Below are 25,803 nucleotides of genomic sequence, written 5' to 3'. Positions count from 1 at the left end.
CGTTCTCATTCTCTCATCTCAACGACAGCGAGTTTGACACACCCGCCTCCCCTCAGCGCGGGATTGCAGGTAGGCCTATTACGCATAATTTTATTAATACCTGCAAGTTTCTATGGCATATTTTAATGGCAAATGTCACGAACAATATTATAACGCGAGGGCACATTCATGTAATCGCAGAAAACTGGACGCGAGCTCTCAAATGTAGGCTACGAATGAACTGGACTCGGATATTGAGTGTGCGCTCTCGGACTGTGTGTCATATCATGTGTAATCGCGAATCTCTCCAAGTGGTTCTCACTGCAGACTCAAATGACGTCCAGCTCCAATCTCTCCATGCTCTTGAATTAAACGCTGTCAAAAGTTATGAAAAATCTAGTCTTTTTGCAAATTAAATTCAGTTTGAATTGAAATCAAGCTTCCTTGTGCTGTGTGTGAGCTATTGCAACAGTTCACGTTACCCTATTGTAAAGACAAATACACTGAGTGAGTAAATATTAGATTATTGTAATGGTTATTGATCAATGTTTAAATATGTAAACAAAAGCCTAAATTTAAATCTCACCTTATAAAGTGGACGTGTCTCTTCAGAAGACTTGAATTAAACTTTTCCATTCAAATAGATTACTGTTACAATGAGTGTTGTGCTTTTCAATGCTTGAAAATAATGATTGCCTTGACAAAATGGATGGACAAAAATGTAGATATTAAAATATTTAGTATGTAGTAGTTTTCCCGATGGTATTAAAAATTATAGGCTAGGCCTACTGAATATTGACATATTTCAAGGTGTCATATTGAAGTTAAAAAATTCCAGTATCCACTAATTAATGTCCTTCGACAATAAGGTAAAAATGTGTTAAAAGTAGCTATTTTCTACATAAATCTATGATTTGGTTGTATATTTTTATTGGTAATGCATTAACTATCGCCAGCTAAAAAGTAATTAGTAACTAGTACTCTGAGTAGTTTTTGAGAAGAGTAATTTGTACTTTTACTTAATTACTTTTTTGACACCAGTACTTTTACTTGTAATTGAGTATTATTTCAGCAATGTAACGGTACTTGTACTTGAGTACAAATTTTCAGTACTCTTTCCACCTCTGGCACTGAGAACATTGTTTATGTACACAGAGTTTACTAAAAAGAAAGATTTTGAACAACTCACTGTAGCTGTGTCCGCCGGCATTTTGACAGTCAAAAATAGTCGATCTCCGAATGCAACGTAACAGGGAGGAGAGTAAAGATGGAAAGCTCCTAAAGCTTAGTTCCATATAAATTCACAGATAATTTGTTGTTTTGTTGTTAGTGAAAAACTAAATTGACCTTGTATTTGAAAAAAGAATGCTCATATAAGAAGCAATACTAAAATTCAGAGTCAGTTCATTCACATTCGGAGATCGACTATTTTTGACTGTCAAAATGCTGGCGGACACAGCTACAGTGAGTTGTTCAAAATCATTCTTTTTAGTAAACTCTGTGTACACAAAAAAAATTCTCAATGCTCGAGTTCATGCGAAGAGCCCCTGGTGATACTTCGAGCAAAGTTTCATGTTGTGTCGAGCCTTCTTAGTGTTTTAAAAATAGCGATTTCTGATGCTATCATAGAAGTACTCCCATTCAAAAGGCAATTTTACCGAAAACGAAATTACGGTCAAACTTAAAAGTGGCGTTTCCATTCTAATTATGCTTTAAATGAAAGTTCGCCTCGGGTAGATTAACAAAAACACCCTAGGTTGCATTTTGGCGAGAGTTACCCTTTAATGTTATACAATCCCTCATACTAATTTATAAAGTGAATGCTGTGCAGATGAATCCATCTGCATGGAGAAAATACACATACTGCATCTGCAGATTTTACATGATCTATACAAAATGGCTTACATGAAGGGAAGCCGCCTCCAAAGAACATGTTAAAGAGATCTTCAGGTGTAATATCAGATTCAAAGCCTCTGTGGAAATCAAATCCTCCATGAGCGCTGCTAGGCTCCTCTCCTCCACATAGATCATACTGCCTCTTCTTCTCTGGGTTACTGAGTACTGCATAAGCATTTCCAATCTCTGGAGAAGAACAAGAACAGCATTTTTTGTTTTATATTTTATGTACATCAATTTTGTAATAATTACGGTGGCCGAGAGAGCTCAAGGCGCTGCAACTGAAGAAAGCACATGCAAATAGAAAAAAAACACAGGAAAATAGAAAGAAAAAAACCCATGCAAATAGAAAAAAACACCCACAAATTAAGAAAACATCTTCATCAGTTTCACAACACACGTGTGCTCCAAATACTCACAACACAACCAAATACAGAAACGCGCTGCAAAAGTTCACAACACAACCAAATACAAAAACGCGCTGCAAAAGTTCACAACACGACCAAATACAGTGTACACAACCAAATGTTGCGCTGCAAATAACACAGACCACAATGGAAATGTTTCCAGGGGAATCAAATAAGTGACAAACCCGGCTGGGACGTGCATACAGCTCAAAAGTCTACTTTATTTTATTCTATTTCTTTTAACTTTTTTTGTTGTTGTTGTTGCAAAACATACAGAGATTACATTTTTATGACATGCAACTTGTATACAATATACAAAATGTATTAACAATATGTTCAATGTCATCAGAATACAAATGAGAAAAGAACAATGAACTGAAAACTAAAAAGAGCATGAGGGAAAGATATTCATCTATACATCAGTTACACTGTACAATTTTTTTCATGATATGTTTAAATTTTCATAAAGAAAAGTTTCATAATAAATGTTAGGTAATGTAGAGTCCAAAGTTTTAAAGTTGAGACACTCACACACAGATATATAACGCATATTTTAAAAGCTTTTTTGTAAAAATTTATATATTTATTTGCAACCGTTATGTTAACAGCATTATATTTCTGTCGTAAGAACAGCTATTCAGCTGATGGACACCGTGCTTCGTTGTCATGGGAACATCCCATGTGAAAATAATGAGGAAATTACGTTGTCTTTCGTTGCTCCGTTCATTAAGTGCGTTCCAAATGGCTACATAATGGCACACTAGTGCCCTGCTCACTCCAAAGTCCCACTTCAAGAGTTCTACCGTCTGCCCTTCGAAGGGAGCAGGGCATAGGGATGCTCACTAGCAATAAGCACGTCCCAGCCGGGTACGTCACTTATTTGGTTCCCCTGGAAACATTTCCGTTGTGGTCTATGCTATTTGCAGCGCGTTTCTGTATTTGGTTGTGTTGTGAACTTTTGCAGCGCGTTTCTGTATTTGGTTGTGCTGTGAACTTTTGCAGCGCGTTTCTGTATTTGGTTGTGTTATTTGGAGCACACGTGTGTTGTGAAACTGATGAAGATGTTTTCTTAATTTGCGTGTGTTTTTTTCTATTTGCATGTGTTTTTTTCTATTTGCATGTGTTTTTTTCTATTTCCATGTGTTTTTTCTATTTGCATGTGTTTTCTTCAGTTGCTGCGCGTTGACCTCTCTCGGCCACCGTAAATAATGTAATGGAACAAAATTGGATATGGTGTTTCAGGGACAGCATTACTTTTAAAGGCCTCGGTTGCTCCTGGCGCATGGTTTTTGTCAGGGTGGAATTTCAAAGCCAGTTTTCTGTAGGCCTTTTTCAGCTCCTCATCATTGGCATCTTTTCTGATAGCCAGTACTTCATAGTAATTCTTACACTTCTTTATCCTAAAGACAACAAAAAGCAACAGGGTTTAACTTTATTCTGAATTTAACACATTCTTTTGTCTATAAGTAACTTTGCACCTACATGTCTACTAACTCTCAGAGTATTAGTAAACTGGTAGGGTTAGGGTAAGATTAAGTTGACATGTAGTTGCAAAGTTACTTATAGTCAGTAGAGTGTCTGTTGAAGGACTATCACAATAGAGAGTTAGCAGATATTAAGCAGACAGTCCACTAATACTCTAATGAGAGTTAGTTGACATGTAGTTGCAAAGTTACTTATAGTCAACAGAATGTTCAAAAGGGACCATCAAAATAAAGTGTTAAAAGCAACCGTTTTTACAGTCCCATAATTACTAGGTATTTACCTGGTAAATATGTGGTAAGTTATAGTTGGTTATTGGTAATTACCACAGGTAACAAGAATGTAAATGCAGAGAAACTACAAACTAATTACTAGGTATTTACCGGGTAAATATATGGTAAGTTATAGTTGGTTATTGGTAATTACCACAGGTAACAAGTATGTAAATGCAGAGAAACTACAAACTAATTACTAAGTATTTACCTGGTAAGCATATGGTAAATTATAGTATTTTAGTTTGTAATTACTTAAGGTGATTAATATGCAATTACAGAGAAACTACCAGGGAAAAAAAACACCACTGTTAAATATCAACTCAACAAAGTACTGTGTACTTGTTACCTGTTTAGGCTGGTAATAACTCAGATTTAATTGTGTACTTCCTCAGAATGTAGGCAGACAATTTTTAGAAACACCTCCAGTATTACCCATCAATTCAAGTTAGGTTTGTAGTTATCCTAGGGTTATGTTGGTAACAGTCCATGTTTATTTATTACTATCTTGAAATTAAGACGGTAGTTTCCAATAAATTACCTTGTTTTACATAGTTGTTGTTCATTGCTACACCCATTTATAGAGGGTTTATCAAATAATTTACCTTACACTACCCCGCAGGAACAGTTTTCCCTAATGTCATGGCACATCTTAAATACTGGGTATGTTCTTGCAAATGTTTTTACAATTTACTCAGTAAGTAAAGTGCAACTGTACTGTAAAATTAAGCCTTGTTTATTTCCATGGTATTACCGGAATTGTACCATATAACCTGATCATTCCCTTTTCCATAGTCACTTTTTTTTTTTTTTACCTCGTATGTCCTGCAATGTTACCAAGGAAAACATGACAATTTACTCGGTAAGTAAAGTGTAACTGTACTGTAAAATGAAGCCATGTTTATTTCCATGGAATTACTGGGATTTTACCCTATAATCTGATCATTCCCTTTTCCATAGTCACATTTTTTTTACCTCGTATGTACTGCAACGTTACCAAGGAAAACATGACAATTTACTCAGTAAGTAAAGTGCAACTGTACTGTAAAAGGAAGCCTTTTTATTTCCATGGAATTACTGGGATCTTACCATAGACTGTAAAAAATAGGATCTTACCCTATAATCTGTAATAGCTACGTAACTGTAGCTATTACAGATTATTGGGTAAGGTCCCAGTAATTCCATGGAAATAAAAAGGCTTCCTTTTACAGTAGTTTCACTTTACTTACTGAGAATGTTCAACGTGATCTCATGAGAATACGTGTGTATTTTTACGTAAAGTGTAATTCTACCATACGTACATTTACTTACGTTTTATACACACAGAAACGTATAATACTGACGTATTTACAGCACTAAAATGTAAAATGTTTACGTATTAACAGCACAAAAACGATTAGCCTACATGCAGTTAAACAAGAATACACTTTAAAACCTTAAAAATACCTTATTTAATCGTTTAACCATTTTAATATTTAGTTTATTTACAGTGAGACACAAAATGCGTTTTCTCCAATAGAACAATAATACACCAAAACCCAACATAAATTCACAAAAGACATCAATTTTATTATACTTGATATAATCCAAATCTTTAGAATCCATACGTTTGCAAGAAAGAGATCCAAATTCAGCCCTTTATCCAGTGAGTGATCTTCATCTCCATTTCACAGGCTATCACAGCAGCGCAGTCCGTAACTGTCAAATCCCGCGCTCGTGATGAATTCAAATTCAAAAATTGCGCCCTCAAGAAGCGTTACGACATTTTTTACGGCAGTGATATCAAACGCTCATTGGCTCTCGCCTGTTCGTCCATGTTCGTCACAGATTGCGACATGCCATATTTCAGTCGGTAAACTACATTTGAAATAGAGAAGCGCGCGCGCCTTCACACAGAGCGAAGCCGGATTAACATTTTCATGGATTGATAACTTAAATTCTGCTCTGTACCTCATTCAAAACTATTATATACTGAAAGAGAGGACTGTGACTGCAACACATCGTCATGTGAACCACTTTTGGTACCGGTTTTGACATTTTCGCAATAAATAAATTATTGTGATTACACGTATGTTGTTTTTCTTCATAATTGTTGCCTATGTAGTTTTCTATCTTTGAAAATTACGTATTAATACTACGTATTAATGAGACCAGGCTGGAATGTTTTAGTTAAGTTGCAGAACACACATGGTAAAAGTTTGTGATTTCAAAAATGTTTAAGCAGTAGCAAAGGATGTGGTAAGAGTCTGGTAATACAATAGAAATAAACAAGGCTTCCTTTTACAGTACAGTTGCACTTTACTTACCGAGTAAATTGTCATGTTTTCCTTGGTAACGTTGCAGGACATACGAGGTAAAAAAAGAAATGTGAATATGGAAAAGGGAATGATCAGATTATATGGTACAATTCCGGTAATACCATGAAAATAAACAAGGCTTCATTTTACAGTACAGTTACACTTTACTTACTGAGTAAATTGTCATGTTTTCCTTGGTAACGTTGCAGGACATACGAGGTAAAAAAAAAAAAAGTGACTATGGAAAAGGGAATGATCAGGTTATATGGTACAATTCCGGTAATACCATGGAAATAAACAAGGCTTCATTTTACAGTACAGTTGCACTTTACTTACTGAGTAAATTGTAAAAACATTTGCAAGAACATACCCAGTATTTAAGATGTGCCATGACATTAGGGAAAACTGTTCCTGCGGGGTAGTTACCAGGTAAGTGTAAGGTAAATTATTTGATAAACCCTCTATAAATGGGTGTAGCAATGAACAACAACTATGTAAGACAAGGTAATTTATTGGAAACTACCGTCTTAATTTCAAGATAGTAATAAATAAACATGGACTGTTACCAACATAACCCTAGGATAACTACAAACCTAACTTGAATTGATGGGTAATACTGGAGGTGTTTCTAAAAATTGTCTGCCTACATTCTGAGGAAGTACACAATTAAATCTGAGTTATTACCAGCCTAAACAGGTAACAAGTACACAGTACTTTGTTGAGTTGATATTTAACAGTGGTGTTTTTTTCCCCTGGTAGTTTCTCTGTAATTGCATACTAATCACCTTAAGTAATTACACACTAAAATACTATAATTTACCATATGCTTACCAGGTAAATACTTAGTAATTAGTTTGTAGTTTCTCTGCATTTACATACTTGTTACCTGTGGTAATTACCAATAACCAATTATAACTTACCATATATTTACCAGGTAAATACCTAGTAATTAGTTTGTAGTTTCTCTGCATTTACATACTTGTTACCTGTGGTAATTACCAATAACCAACTATAACTTACCATATATTTACCCGGTAAATACCTAGTAATTCGTTTGTAGTTTCTCTGCATTTACATACTTATTACCTGTGGTAATTACCAATAACCAACTATAACTTACCATATATTTACCAGGTAAATATCTAGTAATTAGTGGACTGTAAAAGGAAGGGTTACCCAGTTTTTAAATGTTAAATCTAAAATGTTAAATCTATTTTATATAAATCTTATTTTTATTACAACTGTGGCTTATATATGTATACATATATACACAAACACACAAACAAAAACACTCACCACCTACTTTATTAGGTACACCTGTTTAACTGCTTGTTAACACAAATATGTAATCACCCAAACACATGGCAGAGACTCAATGTATTTAGGCATGTATACAAGGGCTGCATCCAAAATCACATACTTCCCTACTATATAGTAGGGGGAAAAGACAAAGTGACAAAAGTAGTATGTCCAAATTCATGGTACTCATAAAAGAGTTTAAATAGACATATCAAGTAGTAATTAATGTATATGAATCTTAGTTGATTATAGGCTATTAGGCTGCATTCACACTGCAGGGCTTAACCCTCTGGGGACCAAAAACGCGCCCGCGCGTTTTGCTCGTTTTTTTTTTTAGCAATGAAAAATAAACACTTAATGCTCTGTTAATTTTGATCTTTCATTTTCGTGTAATACATCAATCGATCCTGTTCAGTTTCTATTTTTTTTCTGTATACTCACAATAAAAATAAAGTGTTTTGCTTTTTGACAAATAAAGAAAAATGAACATGATGCGATTTCTGCCTTCTCTCTGTCAGTAAACTCCCATTTGAAACGCGTTCGAAAATTATCTATAACTCCGCGAAAATTCAGTCAAACAGGCAAACAGACCCACGGGCATAAAGCTTGAGATCGCATCTTTGAAATGAAGTAATTTATATAAAAAACAAATATTCTCAGCTTCTGTAATCTGTATAAAAAGAGAGCGACTCCAGTCGAGCTCATTACGAGCCATTCAAAAGTAATTTGACCACTCCCCGGAGAGCGCGTGCTATTCAAATGCAAATTCTGAGAACCATTTCAGTCTGTGAAACGCCCCCACATCAGCTGTAAACAAAGCGCCGCGAGTGAGACATAATAGCCTACCTTATGGAGAAAAGATTCCTCAGAACAGTGCTGATATGAGGAGCAATATCTCCTGATATGAGGAGCAGATCCCGCTGAGGAGTGAGGTAGGCTGTTTTCTTTTCTCAAGTGTTGATGTGGAATAACGTTATGGAATAACGTTAGTGTAGGCCTATGTAAACCGCAAAAAGATGAATCGCATTTCTATAATATGACTCGCCTTTCTGTGAGATGAATGAAGGGTACATATTTGTAAAGACTGTTTAGCCTAAATATGAATCGCGCGTCTGTGTGTGAAAGAATAAACTGCTTTGCTATAGCCTACTGAGATGAGTAAAAATCGACTGAAATATGCTGAAATAAAATATATTTGTATAAGCAACGTATTAAACAGTTTTTAGGCTACTGTAGAATATACTGCCACATCAAATAAGCTTTTGTTTAGCAATTTCTGCTCATATCTGACGTTATATATATATATATAAAATACAATTTTTGTCAAAAATAAAGTCATAGACTAAGATGTTAGATGTTCCAATGTTGGCTATATTCAAACTAATGAATACATATGATAAAATGTAGGCCTATAATCTTTTTTTTTTTTTTTTTTTACAAAGAAAGAGTACACTTGAAATATTGTTGAAATTGTAATTATTGTTGTAATTGTAACATTTTTAATAAAATAGCAAAACATATTTACAAGAGAGATGTAAGCGAAATCTTAAATGGTCAATATAAGTCTAAATACATCTTTTGTCCTTGCATTGTGGCTCAGTCAGTGTCACACCTGAAAGAATGGCTAATTATGCAGAGTCATTATGCAGAGTGGGTGGGACTTTGTAATCTAAGGTGTAAACTACTCCTCCCCCTCGCATATTGGCTTTCCAAGCAAAACCTGTTTTACACCATTTAAATCAATGTATTTTTTTTTTGTGAACGATAAAGCAAGACTATTTTCACATCATTTTGAAGCTAGAACTCAAAGGGACAACATCCATTAGTCAAAAGTCTTGTGGACACATATTTAATATGTGTTTTGTGGTCTTAATTCAGCAACTTTCATTTTTATTTTTTCCAATAACCACGCATAAACATTATTCTCTTAAAAATACAAACATCTACATACACGTTGCTCGCATATTATGGTAGCCCTGTTTGTGCTATATAGAGTGAATTTACACCTTTGCCATTAACATGTTTATAAATAACTGAAAAAAGCACAAATGTCAAGGCATGTCAGAACATCTCAAGGACCCCAAAAACAGCTTGGTCCCCAGAGGGTTAATGCTCAATTCCGATTTTTTGAAAAAATTAGATTTTTTTGCAAGGCCGTTCACATTTCCAATTAAATGCGACCTTTTGTGATCTCCTGTGTGAACGTGAAATGACCCAGAAGTGACCCGCATGCGCAAAAGAGTACTCAACGGTCAACGACGTCACTTGTTGTTTGCGGAAGTAGCTAAACTTCAACTAACTGATACACTCACACACACAACACACGAGCGCGCGCAGCGACCGTTACACAAGAGCCAGACAGCAGCCGCTGACCTATCTAATATCAGCACAAATAAGTTAACATAACGTTAGTCTCTCTTATTCACATTGGATATATAATGATGGTGGCCGTGGGCTTTTATTTATTTTTTTAATTAACGGGCTCGTCGAGGTCGACCCGTTCGGCAGAATTACCTCAGTTTTCAAACCGACGACTACTTCAACGCAGACTTATGACGTTTGTCGCGTATCAATGACGTGCGGGTCGGATACATGCGACCTGGCCGTTCAGACTGAAGTCGCATTTCAAAAGATCGGATACGTATCGGATTTGGACCACATACCCAAGTGGCCTGGGTCGCATTTGAAAAGATCGGATCTGTGTCGTTCAGACTGTCATGAAAAGATCAGATACAGGTCGCATAGGGGCAAAAAAATCGGAATTGGGTCGTTTCAGCCTGCAGTGTGAACGTAGCCTTAGAGCTGGTTTGGTTGCTGAGAGACGGAGACGTGCAGAGAGCAATTAACACGCTGTTTGATTTGTGATCATGCTGTGCTTATTCCATTCATTTGAGTAGCCTATAATATTGTACAAGGCTTAAATCATTTAAATATACATACAATAATATACACAGGGTGTCCGCGCGGTAGTAAAAATAATCTACCAAAATGAAGGCCCTTGAAAAGTAGTAAAAGGTAACAAACGCAATTTGACTTGGTAGTACATTTTTCATCACCACCTCAATATGAGTTTCCATTTTTTTGCTTAATATTTGTGTCTCCATGTTTTAACTTCATCTAGCATAGTTTAAAAATACAGCGGGGGAAATAAGTATTGAACACGTCATCATTTTTCTCAGTAAATATATTTCCAAAGGTGCTATTGACATGAAATTTTCACCAGATGTTGGTAACAACCCAAGTAAGCCATACATACAAAGAAACAAACACACCCTTGCTTGCACACCCTCCACAATGCCATGAAGGCAGGATTCACAACATGGCAGGTAGACAAACTGTTGCGAGCTATGCACTACATCTTCCACAATGTTCCTGCCCATAGAGAAGATTACACCGCCACCACAGGATCTTCTACCTTTCCCTGATCTTTCTGTGGCCACAGATGGGTGGAAAATGTCCCTGTGGCTGAGAGAGCTGTCGACATTTGGCCCATGCTTGTAACATACGCTGATGCAGTTCAGAAGAAAAAGGTGCCAAACCCCAACACGGCGTCATATGATACCATTTTGGCTGCGCGGGATGATGATTTAATAATTCCAAAGCTCCAGTTCTTCTTGTCCAGGTATCTGAGGAGAAGAACTGGGTCTCTCTTAAAAATGTGGACATCGGCCTGGGTGCTGAATCTGCCATCAAGATAATTACTGTGCAGATAATTTCAATATAATGCGTGAATTGTGCTGTCGGCATAAATAGAGTTACTTTAAACCGGTAGAAAATGAATGAGTAACAATGGCCATGATTTAACCACCTCTGTGGTAAGCAATATAGCTGTCGTAATTGTGTGGTTGGTAATGGTTATCTTCCAAACTTTAGTTGTCTTCACCACCAGGCCTTTGGTATTGTGGCTTAAACTGAACCACAGCCATGAGGATATACCAAACCTCTTTTTCACTCTGGTTACATTGTTAGAATTGTTTTCAATTTGTAACTTGTCATAGCTTCATTTCCAATCAATGCTGTGAATGTACTGTATATGCATCCTGAACTCATCCTGAACTATACTCACATATCCCATCACCCATCACAGCATTCCAGCTGGTAAGAAAATATATACAGTATGTGTAGGGACAGTAGAAGTGGAAAGGTCATTCAAATGAAGGCCATGTTCTAAGGGTGTTCTACTTTGGTAATGGGCAGTTAAGCAGACTGAAATGTACTTAAATGTCATTAATGATTATATCTTTGTCAATATTGTAGGTGATGTTATCATTCAGCAGTTTGTATCCTTGACCTCAGTGGAAGGACGAGATGAACGTTTCCTGGCCTTTAAACTAATGAAGGACCGCCTTGATGTGTTTCTTTACACAACTCTCAGCACGCCTTACCCTGACTTACTACGGTTTTGCAAGAGTCTCCTTCTTCAATCCCATGGCCAAGCCACTGTTGAAAGAGGATTTTCAATTAACAAAGAGGTGGAAACATGTAATCTCCAGGATAGAACGCTGGAATCACTTCGATTAGTCTGTGACTGGATCAGCAGTTGTGGGGGTGTTTTAAAAGTGCCTCTGACAAAGGTGCTCCTTGCCTCTGTCTCATCTGCAAGATCTCAGTATAGACTGTACCTGGAGAATGAAATAAAAAACAAGGAGAGTGCCGCACATGCTCTAAAAAGGAAGGCAGTGGAGGAGGAGCTTTTGGACCTCAGAACCCAGCATGAGGTACTAAGCCGTGTTTGTGAGTCACTTGAAAATGACGCGGACAAGTTGGCCGAGGGAAAGGCCGGGTCCAAAATGGCTGAATTTATCATCAAGTCCAACACACTTCGCAGAAGGCAAAAAGAAAAAAAATAAGAGCTCAGCATTAGCTGAGGAAATGGAGGAAAGAATTGAAGAGAAGTCCTCACAACGGAGACTTTTGTGACTGTGCCTCTCCTCTCCGTCTTAATCTCACAATTTCTCTCATTCCCTCCCCTTTTTTCTCTCCCTCCCTCTGTATCTCTCTATCTCTCTCAGTCTGCCAGCTAAAGTTATCAGCTGATGAATACAAGTCAAATTGTTACAACTTCTCTCTTAAAATTTGTTTTGGGACATGTTCAAACTGCCATTCATCAATGAATGAGTCCAGTGTAAGTTATTGTTACAAGTTACCCCTTGTGATGTATTTCTTGTGATGAAATAAATTGCTGTTTTGGGATAGTAATTCACTGCTTAAGTCTGCGTGTGTGAGAATGTGTGTTTGTGGGTAAGTGTGTGTGATGTGACACACTTTATTATTAATCTTTATTAATGTTAATGGTTGTTAAGTGTTAGCCTGACTACGTCAGACTTCATACTTCCGCTCAATTTCAGTTCGCTTCTGTACTCAGTCTGAGATAGCGACCTATCTCCCAGTTTTCCTCCGGCCTCAAAACAGCCGGCCAATCAACAAACAGAGGGTGGGCTGAGAGCCGTGACGTAGACGCTGATTGTACCGTGGATGCGTAGATTTACTTCACATAATCTGCAAAAGTCGTTCACAGCCATGTTCACTCCGGTATTTCGCTCGATGGTTTTGTTTTCGCATCATACATGTGTTTACAGTGGAAGTTCGATGCGGCTGAGCCGGCGCATAACACACGTCATAACCAAACGTTATGTGACTGGCTTACGGGTAACCAATGATTTTAAACTTCAGACAAGCCCTACTACAAGGTAGTAAAAGGTAGTAAATTCATCTCTATGATTCCTGCATATACCCTGATACAATATCATATTGTAGAACATGTATATGATGTAGTAGCCTATTTGAGTTGATATTACTCTTGCTAGCTCTGATTTCTGAGAGATGCATGCATAAACAGATTTGCGCTTGTTTCATTTTTACTCTCACTCATTCAATAATTCACTCATTATTGCATAGAGATTTTAGATAAGGTTTTTGGCTTCAGGAACACCCCTAATCTACTCCAGTAAAAAAAATTCTGGAGGATGACCCACCCACATTTTATTTGCTTCCAACGCTGCTAGTGGTTGTGTAATGGTGTGGGGGATATTTTCTTGGCACACTTTGGGCCCCAATTAAACGCCACGGCCAACCTGAGTATCTAAGAACTTTATTTAACCCTTTATGACCTACCATAGAACAGTTCTGCCAGAGTATATCTTTGTATTTTTACATGCTGTGCTGTCATTCTTTTGAGCATTTTCATATGCCATACATCAAAATAATCCTTACTCTCCCAATTTGAAGGCTATATTTGTAATAAATCAATAGTGACTAGATAAATATCTCAAAAGTGCAATAAACAAAAGGAAAAAAAAATCATATATTTTTTTTCTACATATTTTATTCAATACAGAAATTTGATAAATCCCAACCTCAAACTTGTCAATGTGAAAAACGTGCATAAAATGATTTTAAACTATACAGAATTGATTTGAACTGTTTACATAAATTAGTTTCTAAGATACACTCATTTTTAGGTCTGTACAAATTGCGTAATAAGCGTTTACAAATACAAAAGAAAAACAAACAAACAAACAAAAAACACAAAAATGCATTGCACATCATTTCTTTCTTTGGCTGCTTACCTGGCTTTCTTCCTGATAAAACAATTTAAAACTATACAGAATTTATTTGAACTGTTTACATAAATTAGTTTCTAAGATACACTCATTTGAGTCTGTACAAATTGCGTAATATGCGTTTACAAAAACAAAAGAAAAACAAACAAACAAACAAAAAAACACACAAAAATGCACTGCACGTCATTTCTTTCTTTGGCTGCACACCTGGCTTTCTTCCTGGGACGGATCTACTCCTTCAAGAAAGTCGGCTTGGTCCTTGAAACGGAATCTGGAGCCGATGAGCAGACGGAGAGTTCATCTTCATCGGACGCAATTAGTATTGCCAAAACATCCGCGTCCGTGTACTTTCGTTTAGACTGTTACGTGCGCGCGCGCGCGCGCGTGTGTGTGTGTGTGTGAATGTGCTTGCATTTGTAAAAGTGTATTTGTGAGTGTGTAAAGGAGAAATAAATGAAGCAATGATAAAAAGACAATAACGAAAAGAAAGAAACATACCGGTACAGCAAATGGAAGTCAAACGCATGGTCAAATGACGCAGCGTGTGACGTCACAACATGTGACAACCTTTGGGGTCATAGTGCACAGAACGTGATGCGTCAATGAGCATCGGAAGACGTAACTATCAATCGCAGATCTACAGAACATGTGTGCAAAGACGTGCAATGCATTTTTGTGTGTTTTTTTTTGTAAACGCATATTACGCAATTTGTACAGACTCATTAGAGGATGAAAACAACGCAATAGGAGCATGTTGGAGGCTTGATCTGAACATGTTACATCTCTGGTTTTGTATGCAAAAAGAATTATTGAGCTAGCGATTTGGTTTCAGTTTCTATAGGCTCTTAAACAGACACACGCAAACGGGAGCGCCGGCGCTCCCGTCGGTCTTAAAGGGTTAAGCCTGATTTTGTTCGAAATAACGTCAAATCAGTTTCGCTTGAAGTATATCGTGGCCTTTAAGATGTGGTAAAATGGGAGATTCGTAATCATGGATGTCAAATTAGCAACTGTGAGTCTACATGTATTTGTAAACCCACAGTAAATGTTTCTCTTTGTGAGCTTTGGTTAGAGGTGGCTGAAATGCAACTTTACACACAACTGCCAGCCAGCATGGAGAGGTTCTTGAGACTCCAGTGAGACCAGCAGCTTCAAATAACTGTTTGCTTCTCAACAGTGGCTTTTTTTTTTATAGCTGTCCTTTTAATACAATTATAATTTTTTTGACAGAAACATTCCTTAAGCCTTTATCTGACCGAGTTCTCTTGTACTGGAAGTTACTCACAAATCTTATGATAGTTTGATAATCTTGTTGTTTTCATGCCTTTTTCATAACATTGCACCATTTCACGCTTCTTATCTTCAGCAAGATCTTTCTTCCTCCCCATATTGCATGAGAACTGTGACTTGCTTAATAATGTGCAACCTCTTTAAGTAGGGTTTCCATTTACCTAAGTAGACCTAAGATTGATACCAGTTATCTAAAAAGATATGGAGAAATAAAACAAACTGTTCCTTTGAGACTGGAGACTGGAGACTGAAGACTGAAATGCTTTGATTGATTTATAAATAAATAATTGGTTTCCTAAGGATTATTTATTATTTGGGCCCAAGGCCTGAAAGGGCGAAGACCCTATTGTTTTCGTAAGGATTTTTTTTTTTTTTTTTTTGGGCACTTTCTCGGGCACTTTTGGGGCCCTTAACATGCTCGAAAACTCTTGAAACTTTGCACACAGGTCAGAACCCGCGGCCATCAGGGCCGGGCGTGGCAGGGGTGCTCAACAGCGCCCCCTTGAACGGGGTCCGAAAACTTGGTCCATATATCTAACACGCTTCTCATCTCATCGGGCAGAACAACTTCCACACTCTGTTATTAGCTCCGCCCAACAGGAAGTCAGCTATTATGGGTTGTTTAAAAAACGCATCCTCTGGAATTTGAAATACTCCTCCTAGAGAATTCATCCGATCCCCACCAAACTCGGTCAGCATGAAGTCAAGACTCTTGAGGATGATAAATTGCGGACGGATTTTTGATATTTCGAACGGTTTGGCCATGGCGAGGAAATGAATTTACGGTGAGAAAAGAGAAACAGGAAGTGTGTTATAACTTCTGCATACATTGACTGATCTTGATGAAACTTCAGCAGTGTGTTCGTTGTCCGAGGCCGATCACATTGATGTGACTATTGTGAGTCAAAGTTATAGCACCACCAACTGGAAGCAGGAAGTGTGTCACTTTCAAAATGCTTTGAAATCACCCTCTTATTTTTACCCGATTTGCTTCAAACTTTATGTGTATAATGTAAACACACAGCAGATGTAGACCTGTGAAAGGATTATTGATATCGAAAACTCTTGAAACTTTGCACACAGGTCAGAACCCGCGGCCATCAGGGCCGGGCTGAAGCTGGTACCCGGGCGTGGCAAGGGGGCTCAACAGCGCCCCCTTGAACAGGGTCTGAACACTTGTCCATAAATCAAACACACTTGCATGTAATAATATGAAACTCAGTACAAATATAGATCTCATCGGGCCGAACAACTTTCGTGCTCTAAGTTTTACGCCAGCCCAACAGGAAGTTGGCTATTATGGGTTGTTTGGAAACGCATGCTGTGGAGTTTGATGTACTCCTCCTAGGGAATTCATCCAATCGCCTCCAAACTCGGTCAGCATGAAGTCAAGACATTGAGGATGCTAAATTGCAGACGGATTTTTTATATCTCGAACGGTTTGGCCGTGGCGAGGAAACGAATTTATGGCGAATAAGGGACATACATTAACTGATCTTGATGAAACTTTCACAGTGTGTTCGTTGTAAGAGGCCGATCACATGGATGTGACTATTGTGAGTCAAAGTTATAGCGCCACCAACTGGCAGCAGGAAGTGTGTCACTTTCAAAATGCTTTGAAATCACTCTCTTATTTTTACCCGATTTGCTTCAAACTTTATGTGTATAATGTAGACACACGGCAGATGTAGACCTGTGAAAGGATTATTGATATATTAGATACTGTTGCCGTGGCAACGCTTCAAACTTTAATATTCTTTTTTGATGCTTTTGAGACTCTTAACAGACTTGAAATTGCATGAAACTCGACAGACACATCACATTTATTAGCCAGTAGACATGTGCAAAGTTTCAGAAACGGGCGTGGTGGAATGGCTAAGTAGCGCCACCTTTTGACAAAAGTGGGGGGTTAGTTTTATCAACAGCAACAAAACTTGGTATGTATATTGTTCTCATCAAGCCAGACAACTTTCTAATTTACAGTCATTAGCTACGACCAACAGGAAGTCAGATATTTTGGTTTGAATGTGAATTTTCTCTCTCTCTCTCTCTCTCTCTGTTTCTGTGTGTATGAGGGGTGTGGGGGATTTGTCTATTGCTTTTAATGTTTTTCAAGGTTTCTGGGCTTTTGGGGCCCTTAACGTGCTCAAAAACTCTTGAAACTTTGCACACAGGTCAGAACCCGCAGCCTTCAGGGCCGGGCTGAAGCTGGTACCCGGGCGTGGCAGGGGGGGCTCAACAGCGCCCCCTTGAATGGGATCTGAAAACTTGGTCCATATATCAAACACGCTTGCATGAATTAATATGAAACTCGGTACACATATAGATCTCATCAGGCCGAACAACTTTTCCTCGGTCAAGTTTTACGCCAGCCCAACAGGAAGTTGGCTATTATGGGTTGTGTGGAAAACGCTTGCTGTGGAATTTTAAATACTCCTCCTAGAGAATTCATCCGATCCCCATCAAACTTGGCGTGCATGAAGTCAAGACATTGAGGATGCTAAATTGCGGACGGATTTTTGATATCTCGAATGGTTTGGCCGTGGCGAGGAAACTAATTTATGGCGAGAAAAGAGAAACACGAAGTGTTATAACTTCTGCATACATTAACTGATCTTGATGAAACTTCAGCAGTGTGTTCGTGGTAAGAGGCCGATCAGATGGATGTAACTATTGTGAGTCAGCTACAAGAAGCAGGTTCGACCATCGACTTGAAAAAAAGTAAATTCTGTTATAGCGCCACCAACTGGCAGCAGGAAGTGTGTCACTTTCAAAATGCTTTTGACAAAAAAGGGGGGGTTAGTTTTACCAACAGTTACACAAATCAGTACGTATATTGGTCTCATCGAGCCGGACAACTTTCTAATTTACAGTCATTAGCTCCGACCAACAGGAAGTCAGATATTTTGGTTTGAATGTGGATTTTTTGGATATTTCAGACGAGTTTTTAACTACTCCTCCTAAGTGGTTTATTTTATTCACACAAAACTTTGATTGTGAAATTGTGAACGGATATTAAACATCTCAAATGGTTTTGCTATAGTGAGGGATTAACCCTCTGGGGTCTGAGCTGTTTTCTGAGCCCTGGAGGTGTTCTGACATGCTCTGACATTTGTGCTTATTTCTGTTACTTGTGATATTTTCATGGCTAAAGTCTAATTACACTGTATTCAGCACAAACTCTGCTACAATAATATATCAGCAGCATGTGTGTAAAAGTTTGTTGTTTTGAGATAATGACATTTATGTGTGGTTTGTGAAAATACAAAAAAAAAATCTCACTGAAATAAGGTCATGAAACCCCTACTGATTATTTCTTCAAAAGACTTTTGAAAATTGTATCACGTAGCCTAGAATATTTGCTCCAAAACTATGTGAAAATCACCCTGACTGCTCATTCAGAGAAGACAATATATTGATTTAAAATTGTAAGATGTGTTTTGTGTGAAAAAGCTTTATGCGGGAGCTCATTAATATGTAAGCTTTTCACACCTGAGAAAGACAAAGACCCTCCCCTAACGGCCCTATTAGGAGCTATCAGGCCCTATCATTCTGAGCAACCTTGCACAAAGAATGAGGAGATTTAAAAAAGAATGGCTTTTAGATTTTTTGGATTTATTTACAACACAACATAATCCAAAGATACACAACAAATGACAAAAAAGCACTCATTGAAAACAATGATCCAAAGACAGAGACCTTTGTGCCATTCCTAAAAACATTGTACATACCTTTCGATTGATTTTCACTTTACCATGTTCATGTACAGAGACTCATGTGAATGTTGAAGTCAGCAGGACTCAGTGGCATCTGGGCCCTGAAAGAAACATACTGATATCAAGAGAAAGGCCTGCACGATTTTGGGAATAAATTTGAGATTTTTCTGGTTAAAATTGCTTTTTAAAATTCACAGAATACACACACACACACACACACACATAAATGTTTCCAACAATATATAATATAATGAACACCAGGTTTGTTGTGCCTTGTAGGCATAGGCTATGCGCAGTGCTGCATAAAATAATAATAACAATAACCTATAGCAGCCTATAAATCTTCAAAAATATTTCAGTAACAACTAAGCTAGAGAAAAATATATTGATTATCATGTTACTTCAAATGTTTCCATTCGTTATGATGATATGAAATGAGATAATAGTAAAAACATGAAGCCATTTGGTGCTTTTCAAACACGATCGCGATCCGAAATATGATACATTCAAACGTGATCGCGCTCAAATATAAAACATTCTGGTTACCATATACATATCTACATTTGAGCAGATATCCACAAACACAGTAACAGTAAACACGGGTCTAAATATTATAATATTCAGCATATATCTAGCAACAGTTCAACTGCAATGTGAAATTTATGCAACAATAACAAACTAATATGTAAGAATTTCTTACCTTACATCTTTCTTGTCTTCAAATCGCGTTCTTCTTCTTCTGAAGTAGCCTAAATCCAATGTAAGCTCACAGCGCGTCTTTCAAACTCGACGAAAAGCAGAGACTTGTGAAGTGTTTTGGTGTTTTGTTTTTGAGGTAATGAGCGCGTTCGCGTTCCATGTGGAGATTTGCATGTGAATGTCTTTTGCGCGAGTGGGCGTGTTCAAATTAAAAAATAATTAGGAAGCGTTTGAGATAGCTGGACATCTTGTTGGTTTTATACAAATTACTTAAACAGAGAATATTTGTTTTCAGTTTGAATCCGATCATTTAAAAGTACACACTTAAATGTTTATAAAGGTATATGGCTCATAAATGTGTGACAAGTATTCGCTGAGTTTTGTTTCAGTTTATAGACGTGCTCAAGAAAAAAAAGTTCACCGCGACGGAGAGGCAGAAAGCACACCCTGTTTATTTTCTTTATTTTACAAAAGCACAATGTTTTGATTTGATTGTAAGTGGACACATACAAAAGTAAAAATATCACAGATTCTTTTTTTATATTTCTTTTTTCTGTATGACCATAAATGACGGAGTAATTTAAGTTTATAGTGCTACAATGTGAAGAAAATCCAGCAAAACGCGCCGGCGCGTTTGCCGACCTCAGAGGGTTAAAGTAATGTCCAAAAAGGAAACACTAAAAGCCTCATATCTTCTAAAAATGTAATTATACACCATTAATTTCTATATAAAAGTATACAAATATCACAACTAAACCCATTTTATTCTTTTTTTATTTTTTATTTAAGAATTATTTATAAGTTTAAAAACGGTAATAGTAAAAAAATAAAAAAATAATCAAGTCATACATAGGGCTATGTATGACTATGTACAAGACATACATAGGGCTCTCTTGTGTTCAAAATCAGGTAGGCCTATTGTATCTATACTAGGTATGTGACAGTGAGAATATTTTACCACCGGTAAATCGACGTGTGACACCGCTGGGGGCTTTTGAATCGCTAACTTAAAAACGAAAGTAAAATATGTTCGTCCGCACGGACATTGATAATGGTGCGGAGTAGAGCGAGCGTTTTCAATGAATTCCTATGGAAGTAGGAATGAACTAAAAAAACTTTCACTCTGTTCTGCTCGTTCCTCGCCGTGGATGCGCACCGTTATGAATGCCTGTGCAGCCATGAGCTTTTTAGTTTAATTTTAAAATAAACGCCTTTCGGGGGGTGGATTGCTTGAATTTATTTTACAAAAGCACAATGTTGTGTTTCATTGTGAGTGTACACAAATATAAGTTAACACTTTGCAGTTTGAATGATGTCCTGTATGAACAAAATGACGGAGTATGTTTTTATGTGTCCACTGTTCAATCGCGCACGCGCCACACACACACACACACACACACACACACACACACACATTCCAGCATTGCAATCTTGACATCGCAGCCTGTTCATTATAGCCTTAATAAAATATAATAATAAAATAGTCAACCTAACATATAAAAATTACACTGCTCTGTTTAAATAGTCAGTAGTACAATTCATACCATTCACAGTAAGCACCGTTCAACTGTGATGTTTCCAAGCACATTTTTGCGCGTGTGAAGTGGATGATTTTTTTCCGTCGATATTGGAACGTGAATGAAGTACAAAGCCTATAATAAAGAATAGTTTAGCATCCAAATACATTGCATGTATATGAAAATATACAGCGGGGGAAATAAGTATTGAACACATCATCATTTTTCTCAGTAAATATATTTCCAAAGGTGCTATTGACATGAAATTTTCACCAGATGTTGGTAACAACCCAAGTAAGCCATACATACAAAGAAACAAACAAAAATAAGTTCAGAAATTAAGTTATGTGTAATAATGTGAAATGACACAGGGAAAAAGTATTGAACACAACACATGAAGAAAGGGAGGCGCAAAAAGGCATGGAAAGCCAAGACAACTGCTGAAAACTTACAGTAATTAAAAAGCAATCCAGACCCCTGTCAGTGGAAATTAATAACAGCTGGTTCAGTCCCAAATGATGGCCTACAAAAAGGTCTCATTGCCAAGGAGTCACACAAGACACATCTCATGATGGGTAAAAGTGAAGAGCTGTCTCAAGACCTTCGCAACCTAATTGTTAAAAAACATAATGATGGCATTGGTTATAGGCGCCATTCTAAGCTTCTGAATGGTCCAGTGAGCACTTTTGGGGCCATAATACGGAAGTGGAAAGACAATAATTTCACCATAAATTTGCCTCGACCAGTGCTCCTCGCAAGATTTCTGATAGAGGAGTGAAAAGAATAATCAGAAGAGTTGTCAAAGAGCCAAGGATCACTTGTGGAGAGCTTCAAAAAGACCTGCAGATAGCAGGTACTGTTGTCTCAAAGAAAACAGTAAGTAATGCACTCCACCGCCATGGCCTGTATGCACGCTCACCACGCAAGACTCCATTACTGAAAAAAAAGCATGTTGAAGCTCATTTAAAGTTTGTTGCACAACATTTGGAAAAGCCAGTGAAATACTGGGAGAATATAGTGTGGTCACATGAGAGCAAAATTGAACTGTTTGGATGCCATAATACACACCATATTTGGAGGAGAAATGGCAGTGCACATTACCCTAAAAACACCATACAGCTTGGTGTTGGCTCTTGGACAACTCTTCTGATTATTATTTTCACTCCTCTATCAGAAATCTTGCGAGGAGCACTGGTCGAGGCAAATTTATGGTGAAATTATTGTCTTTCCACTTCCGTATTATGGCCCCAAAAGTGCTCACTGGACCATTCAGAAGCTTAGAATGGCGCCTATAACCAATGCCATCATTATGTTTTGCAACAATTAGGCTGCGAAGGTCTTGAGACAGCTCTTTGCTTTTACCCATCATGAGATGTGTCTTGTGTGACACCTTGGCAATGAGACCTTTTTGTAGGCCATCATTTGGGACTGAACCAGCTGTTATTAATTTCCACTTTACACCACTAACGCGAGTCGCATAGCGTTCGTCTGCTCACTGCTCACGGGTCGAGCATTAGAATGGGCTACTGCGGTTTGGAGACCGGATGGTTCGTCATTCGCCACGTTTGGGGAGTTTATTCGACAATTCCGTCACGTCTTCGAACACCCCACGGAGGGCGGAAACGCAGGAGAACAACTACTAGCTCTGTCACAGGGAAGAAGCACGACGGCTGAGTATGCACTCACGTTTCGCACACTAGCGGCGCAAACCAACTGGGTGGAGGATACACTTAAAACTCTCTTCCGAAAGGGACTCACCGCTGAGCTCCAGTCCGAATTAGCCTGCCGTGACGAGGGAAGAGACCTGAACGAATACATCGATCTAGCCATCCAAGTGGATAACCTGATCCGTTCTCGACGCTCTGTGCGAATTCCCCCGCACTATTCTCAGGACACACCCACCATGCACGAGCCCATGCAAATCGGTTTCACTCACATAACCCCAGAGGAACGAGAACGCCGGAGACAGAACCGTTTGTGCATGTACTGCGGCCAGCCCGGACACATGAAATTCGCCTGTCCAGCTCGTCCATCTGCTGACTCCCGCTCGGTGAGTTCCCGTACCAATGCCCATACTACCACATCTAGTTTCACCTTACCAGTACGCCTAGTGATTCATGATAAAAGTATCAGCACCACTGCTCTAATAGACTCAGGAGCCGCAGGGAACTTCATATCTCGCAAATTCGCGGTACAATGCAACCTGGAACTAAAACCTTGTCTCTCTTCCTTGGCAGTGGAGGCGCTAGATGGCCGACCTCTTGGAGAGGGGAAAATTCACAGCACCACAGAGCAAATCAAACTGCACGTCGGATCACTTCACACCGAGGACATCAGTTTCTATGTCATTCAATCCCCTCGTCACTCAGTCATCCTCGGCCATCCCTGGTTACATGACCATAACCCTCACATCTCCTGGAGGGAGGGGCAGATCATTCAATGGGGCCCCACCTGTCAAAACCGCTGTTTATCCAGAGTCTCACTCGCCTTCCTCCTCAAAATCCCAAAACTGCCACGTCAGATCCAGAAGAACCCAAAATACCACCTGATTATGCAGACCTCATCGAAGCCTTCAGTAAGAGAAAAGCATCACAACTCCCCGAGCACCGCTCCAGCGACTGTGCCATAGACCTCCTTCCTGGAGCTTCTCCTCCTCGGGGAAGGATCTTTCCTCTGTCTCGACCTGAATCCGAAGCTATGAAACAGCTGTACCCGTGTGCTTTCTTCTCCCGCAAACTCACACCGGCTGAACGAAACTACGATGTGGGTAATCGTGAATTGCTTGCTATGAAACTAGCCCTGGAGGAATGGCGCCACTGGCTGGAGGGAGCTGGTCAACCATTCATAATTCTCACGGACCATAAGAACCTTGAATATCTTCGCTCGGCCAAACGTTTGAACCCCCGACAAGCCAGATGGGCTCTATTCTTTACCAGATTTCAGTTCACAGTAACATATCGACCAGGAACCAAGAACATCAAAGCTGACGCACTCTCACGTCAAACAGAGGAGACAGTTCAAACCCCGGCTCACGAGAACATCCTTCACACAAATCTCCTGGTGGCTCCAGTACAATGGGATATTATCACGGAAATCCAACAAGGAAACCTTCAAGAAAGACCCCAGATCTCCAGAATGCCCAGCTAATCTGCTCTTTGTTCCAGACCACCTTCGTCCTCGTCTTCTCGATCAAGTTCACTCCATGCCCAGTTCTGGTCATCCTGGGATCACCGCTACCACACAGCTGCTCCAAAATCGCTTCTGGTGGCCCACATTACTGTCTGATACCATCAAATACGTTCAGGACTGTTCCAACTGCAACACATCCAAATCACCCAGACAGTAACCTGCTGGACTCTTATCTTAACACCACTACCCACACCACACCGCCCCTGGTCCCACATCGCCATCGACTTCATTACGGATCTACCCAACTCCCAAGGACATACCACCATACTTACCATCGTTGACCGATTCTCCAAGGCCTGCCGTCTAATAGTCAAGTCAAGTCAAGTCATCTTCATTTATATAGCGCTTTTAACAATGTAGATTGTCTCAAAGCAGCTTTACAGAGATAAATGTATAATTTAACGTAAGATTGTTTTGGCTTTATAGCGGTTCTTTAATAAAGTTATTTTCCAGCTAAAGTTAGTTTTGATTGATTCGCTTCCGTCGCAACGATCATTTGTTTTTAAATTAGGGCCGCCAAGACGACACCATTCTCTCTACACAGACTTTAGCGAACCTGTGAGAAACGCTGATGGCGTTCAGATGCGCATTAAGAACGGGTTCTATAATTATGTGCGTTTGAATATATGTGTGCAGGTTTGGAATTCCCTACAAACCAAGCCTAAACAAATTACTGGTGTTTCCTTATAGTTTTGATTCAGAATTTTATTTTATTTTATCAATTCGGGGTAGATACGCAAATTGAGTTTTCCCGACGACGCGTTATCTGTAGAGTGGGAAAGGGATCCTCCATAGGGAGAGACTAGTTGGCCCTTCAGCACTGCATTGACATCGGGTCCAGGCGAAGGTCCTTCATCAGATCTGGAAACGGCCTGGATCCGGCAGGCTGCGGGAAAACCTTGGGATAAACAAAGACACTAAAATTAGCGTAGATGCCATTCTTCTCATGATGTAACAAGTACATCAGGATTTATGGGAAGTGTTCCCGGTTCCAGCTGACCTAATCTATGCAGCCTAATATTGAATTATAGAAGTCTATAATGTATTATGTGAACGCTATGTCAAAGAGATGTGTCTTTAATCTAGATTTGAACTGACAGAGTGTGTCTGCTTCCCGGACAATGGTAGGAAGGCTGTTCCAAAGTTTTGGTGCTAAATAGGAAAAGGATCTACCGCCAGCAGTCGATTTAGATATTC

At 38.7% G+C, this 25,803-nt stretch overlaps 1 protein-coding gene and 1 long non-coding RNA gene across 2 annotated transcripts in view; one reads left to right on the top strand and one right to left on the bottom strand.

Annotated features, from left to right (window-relative positions):
• LOC311285937 overlaps positions 1–25,803 on the top strand; it is a 458,548-nt gene that overhangs the window by 221,833 nt on the left and 210,912 nt on the right. The gene's annotated exons all lie outside the window — the stretch shown is intronic.
• Positions 1–25,803, bottom strand: part of dnajb14 (DnaJ heat shock protein family (Hsp40) member B14) — a 174,389-nt gene that overhangs the window by 61,039 nt on the left and 87,547 nt on the right. Inside the window, exons 3-4 of the mRNA XM_084401810.1 lie at positions 3,537–3,682; positions 1,885–2,061 (exon numbers count right to left, since the gene is read on the bottom strand). Of these exons, the coding sequence (XP_084257936.1) occupies positions 1,885–2,061; positions 3,537–3,682 (323 nt within the window). The remainder of the gene's footprint in view (positions 1–1,884; positions 2,062–3,536; positions 3,683–25,803) is intronic.

This window comes from Rutilus rutilus, assembly GCF_951802725.1.
Source record: "Rutilus rutilus genome assembly, chromosome: 2".
In the NCBI taxonomy this organism is placed as follows: Eukaryota; Metazoa; Chordata; class Actinopteri; order Cypriniformes; family Leuciscidae; genus Rutilus; species Rutilus rutilus.
This window is presented reverse-complemented; position numbering and strand designations above follow the sequence as displayed.